Here is an 8,894-nt window from a genome sequence, read left to right as displayed (position 1 = left end):
CTGAAGCAATTGACCTAAATCAATCGTCTTTCCCGTTAAGATGCAAAAAATCAGGATTGCCCTCTCCTTGATGATAGTAGTAGTATGGCCAGTATGCTTAATCCTAGCCGAAATGAATGAATACCAATCTTTGACAACATTTTTCAGATCAGATTTAGCTAGGCTTAAATGTAGATCGTCTCTCATTCGCCACTCTGCTCCCTCAATGAAAATAGTCTGAAGAATGTTATTATAATCGACTTCCTCGGTCCGATATTCTTCATATTCATCATGCATGACTGGAGAGATACCATACATCGTGTTGATGGTATGAGCATCAAAAGTTAGCATCTTTCCTCGTACCAAAACTTTCAAGTGATCATGCTTAACCTTAAGGTTAGCATAAAATTCTCGTACCAACGAAATAAGCACATCATGTGGTGGCTTGCCAAACTCCTCCCAATGCCTAGCATTAAGCATCAATCCGATCTCGGTTCGTGGGAAGCTCAAGTCAAATCCCCTCTCTTTCACAATGCTCTTGTTCAGAATTTTAGCATAATTTTTTTAGAGGCACGAAATTCGTACATGAAAATTTGCGGAAAATTTTAAATTTTCTCTTTAAGTAATTAAAATGCCTCATTCATAAAAATAACTGATAAAAGTTTAATCATTCAAAATAGCAGCGGAAGTAAATAATGTTTCAAAATGACAACTTAAAATAATTCATCGTAATAAACTGAGTTTTCATAAAAAGAAATAATAAGTAAACTGATAAATGAGGTCCTCGGGTTCCTACTACTGCCGACCCAAGATGGCTCACTGGTCCTCGCCCTCAGTCCCGACCTCATCAGTACCTACAACAATCAAGTCTAGTGAGTAAAAAGACTCAGCATGCATATATCATAAGTAACAAGTAATAATAATAAAATTGCATGCAAGGTAAAAATATCATGAGTCTGGCGTAACGTAAAAATATCATGTAATGAGCAATTATTATATGTGCATAACTGAACTGAAAATCATAAGTGGAATGTTGCTCGATAGAGCCCTGTCATGAAATAGCATATAATAATTTTTTTGTTGAGAATATGTTCTACGCTAGTGGCCTATAACGTGAAATGAATCGTCTGATCAGACTAAACCACAGTATACTGGGCGCTAGAGATCTATCAATACATGAACATGAACTGAACCGGTCAGTGACCACGGATGAAGTAATAATCCCATGATAAGCTTCAATCCCATGAACGTGAAGTAGCCACAAGCAATATCACATATATCTCAAAAACGAACATTTTATAACTTTATGCACGTAATATAATTAAATGTCCTGTATCATTTTACTGAAAGAGTTGGATTGTTCCCAGGCTCGCTGCAACCTAAATCTAATATGAAAAACATGCAACTAACTTAACTTGACCAAAACTTCGTCATTAAACCCAAAACGAGACAATTACGCCCAATGATTTAGTGTTTAATTCATGGACCAAGCCTTGAAAGGCCGACTATGTCTCGTCTTAGACATGAAAAGGAGATGTTCTAACTATGGCTATAGCCCTTAGGTCTGCCAAGATGAGAATCATTCCTCTTGACAGCAAAACTGAGTATTCGAACTCAAAAATACTTTATGGAAGAGTTACTTATTTTCTCAATTCCAGCGAGCATGAGGCTTGAACTAATGGACCAAAGAGATCCTGAAACACCCTAGTACGTGCCTAGGTGCAGCCTTGGGAGCCTAGGGTCGAGCCAACCACCTGTACACACCAAAAACAACAAGACCGTGAAGCATGAAAGAAGAGGCCGAAAATCTGCACTTCATTTTCGAAAAAGCTGTCATGAAATTTCGGTTTTTGCTTCATAAAATCATGATCATGCAATGTTTAAAAATCATATTATGACTTGATTGAAGAGTGAAAGAAAATATAAACATTCCTGGATTTGTTTTGGAAGAAAAACAAATGAAATCAACGACGCGGCGCGGAGGAGACGGAGTTTTCTTCTTTTTCTCACTTTTTCTCTCTTATTTTACCTTGCTCTCTCTAGAATTTTGCTGAATATTGCTCTGAAGTTTTCGAGATTATGGGGAGGGGAATTAGCTAGGATATGAATTTAAAGTTTACTAATAGATGGGGGATTAGGAAGGCAAGATAAACCTTTTCTATCTTAGAGTTGAGAGATAATGGGAGTGATTTGATATCAAAAGATTTTGAAGGATACTAGAGGGTGCACTTGGTTGAACTTTTAGTCTAGGAAAAAGAGAGAAAATTGCTTGATTATTTATTTTTTGATGATTTAAAAGAGGGGGAAATTATATACCTAGACAAGAACATGGAATGAGTTGTCAAACTAATTTAAATCTTTTAAAAGAAGGTGTGACCGAATTTTTGTGGTAAATGGGGATGGAATATTGCTAGATATAAATGGTAGAAATATTGCTTAAATGTTAATTAGTGGTAAATAAAATTTAGGGGATTATCTAACAAGAAAAGGATTAAGAAAGAATCAAAGGGATGGGCTGTCAAATATTTTTAATCTAGAAAAAGAGGGGGCCGATTTTTTTATCAACCAAGGTAGGGTAGGAAATTGCTTAATTATTAATTAAATGAGAATTTAAAAATGAAGGGATTATTTACCAAGAAAGGGATAAGGAAATGAAATCAAATAATGGTGAGTTGTCAAAAACTTAAATCTTTTAAAGTGTAATGGCCGAAAATTATTTTAAAATGGAGGGAGAAATATTTCTTAATTATTGAATTTTAAATATCTAGTGTTTTATCTACCCATTAAATATTTTAGTGAATTAATAAATTAATTATCGAATAACATTATCTTGCATGCAAAGCTAAACATTTAAATTACTTAAATAATTTCTTAAACATTCTTTTACATTAAAGTAACTTATTATTTATCTAAAATAAATTATAAGAATATTTTCTTAATATTAGATTTTATCTCAATACTCCCACTCCACTCTGGCCTCACATAATTTACTGAAAAGATAACAACTAAACTACTGCATAAAAAATTAAATTTAAAGAAAAGAATTTAAATCCTCATGCAATAAAATCATTTTAATTTAAATATTTTTAATTATGCATGGCTTATACGTAGTCTGATTTACGGGTTCTACAACTCTCCCACCCTTAAAAGAAATTTCGTCCTCGAAATTAAAACTTACCGAATAACTCGGGATATCGACTCCTCATCTCTGGCTCAGACTCCCACGTAGCTTCCTCCTCTGAATGATTAAGCCATTTGACTTTCACTCGCTTAACCAGCTTGTTCCGAAGCTTCTTCTCCTGTATGTCTAAGATCTGCACTAGTCTCTCTTCATAAGACAGATTCGGGGTAAGCTGCAATGGCTCAAAATTCAATACATGCGAAGGATTTGCCATGTAATTCCTCAGCATAGAGACGTGGAACACATTGTGTACTCCGACCAGATTCGGCGGAAGTGCAACACGATAAGCTAACGTCCCAACCCTATCGAGGATCTCAAATGATCCGATGAATCTCGGACTGAGCTTTCCTTTCTTTCCGAACCGCATGACACCTTTCATAGGTGTTACCTTCACAAAAACATGGTCGCCAACGGCAAACTCTAAATTTCTCCTCCTCTGATCTACATAACTCTTCTGTCGACTCTGAGCAGTCATCATCCTGTCACGGATCTTGACTACTACATCGGCAGCCTGCTGAATAATCTCTGGACCCAACTCTGATCTCTCTCCTACTTCATCCCATTGAACAGGAGATCTACACTTACGACCATACAGTGCTTCAAACGGGCCCATACCAATAGACGCCTGGAAACTGTTGTTATAGGTGAACTCTATTAATGGAAAGTTCGATTCCCAACTCCCTGAAAATTCGATGACAAAAGCACGGAGAAGATCCTCCAAAATCTGGATAACTCTCTCTGACTGCCCATCTTTCTGAAAGTGAAAAGCTGTGCTAAACAACAACTTCGTGCCCACTGCTGAATGCAGACTCTTCCAAAATGCGGAAATGAATCTAGGATCTCTGTCAGATACTATAGAAACGGGAATCCCATGAAGTCTGACTATCTCTCGGATATACAACTCTGCATATTGAATCATGGTGAAAGTCGTCTTAATAGGCAAGAAGTGCGCTGATTTGGTAAGACGATCAACAATCACCCAGATATCATTTGATCCTCTGATTGACATCGGCAAACCGGTCACAACGTCTATGGATCCAATCAACTCCAATCAACAATGTCAAGAATGCACTCCACTAAAATTTAATATTTCTTTCATAGCCAATATCACCATTAATTTTGAATTTCAAAGCCAATGTAGTATGGATTTGCTCACCTTGAGTGTTGGAATTTGTCTTAGAAGGACATAATCAAAGCTCCAATCAATCCTTGGTGTACAATTTTTGAGCCCCCTTTTCACACCCTAGGTTTGGTGTTGAATTGGTGGAATGAAGATGAATATTGGATGACATGAATTGAAGGTATGTATGTGTGGAGTGGGAAATGTGTTCTTGGAAGAAAAAAAATCGAGTGTGGAATGTGTTCTCGAGAGAATATTTTGAAGTGAAGGAGAAATGTTCTTCCGTTATGTCCAATGTTAGCCTGTTTCAATATTTAAAACCATCGACTGCGAGTGCGGTGTAGCTACTGGATTTTTTTTATTTTCGACCTTCAACGACCGCGGGTGCTGTGCTTAGCTTACCGCGGGTGCGGTGTGGGTTCTGGAAAACTATCGCAGGTTCATTACAAAATAGGCCGCGGGTGCGCTTTGCCTACTGGAAATTTTCATTCTTCATAAAGCAAACACCGCATGTGCGCTAAAAAAACTAACGTGGGTGCGGTTTGGTCTCTGTCAAACCAACGCCCCTGCGCTCAATAACGGATCTCAGGTGCACTCTTTGAAATTGTTTTCTCCTCTAATTGTTAGTCCTGAAAAATACAATCGATATTCATAAGATTTGGTGGAATACAAGAACACACTAAACCAAAAAAATACACAATCAAACAATAAAGATACAAGAATAAAAGTAAAACCGAAAACAAAATGCAATAAAGAAACAAAAATTTGGGTTGCCTCCCAAAAAGCGCTTGATTTAACGTTGTCAGGCCGACTGCCACTAGTCTACATCAAGTTGATTCGCCCAAAGGAATGTTGTCAAGATGCCGTACTTCAGTCCCATAATAATGCTTGATCCGTTGTCCATTTACTTTAAACGTTCTTCCATCATTGCACTTTAGCTCAATGGCTCCATATGGTTGGACTGATTCTATTGTAAATGGCCCCGACAATCTTGATTTTAGCTTACCAGGAAATAGTTTGAGGCGTGAATTGAACAACAGTACTTGTTGTCCGGGCTCTAAATTTCTATGCAAGATATGCTTGTCGTGCCACTTCTTGGTCTTCTCTTTGTAGATCATTGCGTTCTCTTAAGCCTCATTTCTGAACTCCTCCATTTCATTCAATTGCAATAGCCACTGCTCACCAGATGCTTCCATGTCAAAGTTGAGTTTTTTTACGGCCCAAAAAGCTCTGTGTTCCAATTCCAGTGTAAGTGACAGGCCTTACCAAAGACCAACCTATAGGGTGACATCCCAATAGGTGTCTTGTATGTCGTTCTGTACGCCCATAAGGCATCATCCAACTTTAGTGCCCAATCCTTCCGGTTTGTCTTCACCGTTTTCTCCAATATCTGCTTAATCCGTCGGTTGGATACTTCGGCTTGTCCATTTGCTTGTGGGTGGTATGCCAGGGTCACTTTATGCTTCACATCATATTTAGCCAAAACTGAGTTAAAGATTTTGTTACAAAAATGTGTACCTTCATCACTAATTATGGCTCTTGTGGTCCCAAACCTTGTGAAGATGTTCCTATGAAAAAACTTAGCAACTACTCGTGCATCATTAGTATTGATGGCAATTGCTTCCAACCATTTTTACACATAATCCACAGCAAGAAAAATATAAGATTGACCAAAAGAAGATGAGAATGGTCCCATGAAGTCAATACCCCAAACATCAAAAAGTTCAACTTCCAAAATATTGGTCAATGGGAACTCATGGCGTCTAGAAATATTGCCAACCCTTTGGCATCTGTCACATGACTTGGCTAAGGTATAACTACCTTTGAACAAAGTAGGACAATAAAATGCAGACTGTAATAACTTTGCTGCTGTTTTTGATGCTCCAAAGTGGCCTCCATATGGTGAAGAGTGGCATTGTTCAAGAATAACTTTCGCTTCTTCCTCCGCTACGCATCTTCTAATCATCTAATCAGCACATCTCTTGAAGACGTATGGATCATCCCATAAGTAAAAATTTGCATCGTGAAAGAACTTCTTCTTTTGGTGATAACTCAAATCTGGAGGGCGAGTACGACAAGACAAAAAATTATCTATATCAGCAAACCAAGGGAGTATAGCATTTACCTCAAACAGTTGTTCATCTGGGAATGCTTCTTTTATGGTTCCTTCATCTATTTTATCTTCAAGTTCGAGCCGTGACAAGTGGTCAGCCACTTGATTTTCACACCCCTTCCTATCCTTCACTTCAAAATCAAACTCTTGGAGCAATAAAATCCACCTTATCAAGCATGGTTTTGCATCCTTCTTGGTAAATAGGTATCGAATAGGTGCACGGTCAGTGAAAAAAATTAACTTTGTGCCGATCAAGTAGGGTCTAAACTTGTCAAATGCAAACACTACTGTAGGGATGCAAACGATCCAAACCAAGCCGAACAGTATCAGGCTTGAGCTTAGCTCGTTTAAGATTAATTCAAGCTCAAGCTCGAGCTCGAGCTTGATTCGAGCTTTTATCATCTGGCTTGAGTTTGGCTCGTTTAAGATTGATAGAGCTCGAGCTCAAACTCGAGCTTTATTCGAGCTTTTATCATCAGGCTAGAATTCGACTTGTCTTGAAATTACTAAACTTGTGGAAAGCTCGAGTTCGACTCATTAAAAGCTCGTTTATCATGTTAATCAAGCCGGGCTCGAGCTTGGTTTATTAGTAGCTCGTTTATCATATTTAACAAGCCTTACCTGAACTCGGCTCGTTTTCGAGCTCGTAAAACATACAATTGAGCTCGAATTTAAGCTTTATTCGAGCTCGTGAGCCTATTAACGAACATGTTTGCGATCTCACGAGCCGAATACGCTTATGCTTGAGCTTGGTTTTATTAAGTTGTCGAGCTCAAAATCAAGCTTGAGCTTGGTTTGATATGATTAACAAACGAACTCAAACAAGCTTTTTATCGAGCCGAGCTCTGAATAGCTCGCGAACGGTTTGGTTTGTTTACATCCCTACACTACTGCAAGCATCTCCTTTTCAGTAGTTGTGTAATTTAGTTGTGCATCATCCATGGTTCGACTTGCATAGTAGATTGATCTAAAAAATTTATCACACATTTGGCCCAACACCACACCTACTGCATAATCACTAGTATCCCACATCAACTTGAAGGGCTCCTTCCAATCTGGTACTATCATGATTGGTGATGTCACCAATGCCTTCTTGATCATCTCAAATGCCTGCAGACAATCATCATCAAAAATAAAAGTGGATTCTTTTTCAACCAAATTACACAAAGGTTTAATAATCTTAGAAAAATCTTTGATAAATCTACGATAAAACCCGGCGTGTCCTAAGAAACTGCTTATCCCTTTGATGTTCTTCGGTAGTGGAAGCTTTTCAATTGCAACTAATTTGGCTCTGTCTACCTCTAATCCCTTTGAAGACACTTTATGTCCAAGAACAATACCCTCTTGTACAATAAAATGAGACTTCTCCCAATTAAGAACTAAGTTCTTTTCTTGAGATCTCTGCAAAATGAGGGAAAGGTTATGGAAACAGTGATCAAATGAAGAGCCAAATACCGATAAATCATCAATGAAGACTTCCATGATGTCTTCCACCATGTCTACAAATATGGCCATCATACATCTCTGAAAAGTAGCAGGTGCATTGCATAGCCCAAAAGGCATCCTCCTAAAAGAAAACGTTCTACATGGGCACGTGAATGTTGTCTTCTCTTGATCCTCTGGTGCTATAGCAATCTGGTTATAACTTGAATAACTATCTAAAAAATAGTAGTGACAGTAACCAGCAAATCTATCAAGCATTTGATCAATAAAAGGTAATGGAAAATGATCTTTACGTGTGGCATTGTTCAAATTCCTATAATCAATACATGCTCGCCATCCAGTCACAGTACGAGTAGATATTAGTTCATCATTTTCATTCTTTACCACAGTCATTCCACCCTTTTTAGGCGCTACTTGCACAGGAGACACCCAACTGCTGTCAGAAATAGCATATATAACTCCATCATTTAACAATTTCAACACTTCATTTCTCACTACCTCTTTCATGGCTGGATTTAACCTTCTCTGATGATCCACATAAGGAGCGTATGACTCTTCCATTAAAATCCTATGCATGCATATGGTGGGACTAATCCCCTTGATATCAGAAATCGACCACCCAAATGCAGTTTTAAATTTTCTCAACACTCTCAACATTTTCTCTTTTTCATCTAAAGTAAGAGAGGAAGAGATAATTACAGGATATGTCGACTTTTCACCCAAGAAAGCATAGCAAAGATGGCTTGGCAATTCCTTCAAAACAGAGGATGAAGGTATGATCTCTGAACATTTTTCTTCTTCCAACTTCTCCTTTTCGGCTTCCTTCACCTTTGGCAACTCTTCAAGAGCTAAAAGTTGCTCTCTCAATTCCCATTCATCATCATCAAGTCTACTGACAGTACTAGAAAGGCATCTGTCTAATGAATCTTCTACTATATTACCTATACCAATCTCAGCAGCACAAGAGTCAAATATATCAATACTTTTACAAGTATTCACCTCGTCGTTACCTTTAATATCCTTATAGATGTTGAATATCACAGCTTCCCTACCAACTC

At 37.9% G+C, this 8,894-nt stretch overlaps 1 protein-coding gene across 1 annotated transcript; it reads right to left on the bottom strand.

The window, feature by feature from the left end:
- Nucleotides 1-5,407: 5,407 nt before the first annotated feature.
- LOC140820415 (uncharacterized) lies at nt 5,408-6,246 on the bottom strand. Its single transcript, XM_073180699.1, has 3 exons — nt 6,102-6,246; nt 5,558-5,765; nt 5,408-5,510 (listed from the first exon to the last, which is right to left on the bottom strand). Exons 1-3 carry the CDS (start codon nt 6,244-6,246, stop codon nt 5,408-5,410), a joined length of 456 nt encoding a protein of 151 aa, XP_073036800.1.
- Between the last annotated feature and the right edge of the window lie 2,648 nt (nt 6,247-8,894).

Source organism: Primulina eburnea, unplaced genomic scaffold (genome assembly GCF_022965805.1).
Source record: "Primulina eburnea isolate SZY01 unplaced genomic scaffold, ASM2296580v1 ctg1038_ERROPOS4800000, whole genome shotgun sequence".
NCBI lineage: Eukaryota > Viridiplantae > Streptophyta > Magnoliopsida > Lamiales > Gesneriaceae > Primulina > Primulina eburnea.
The sequence above is the reverse complement of the archived record's forward strand: the minus strand, read 5'-3'. Positions and strand labels throughout refer to the sequence as shown.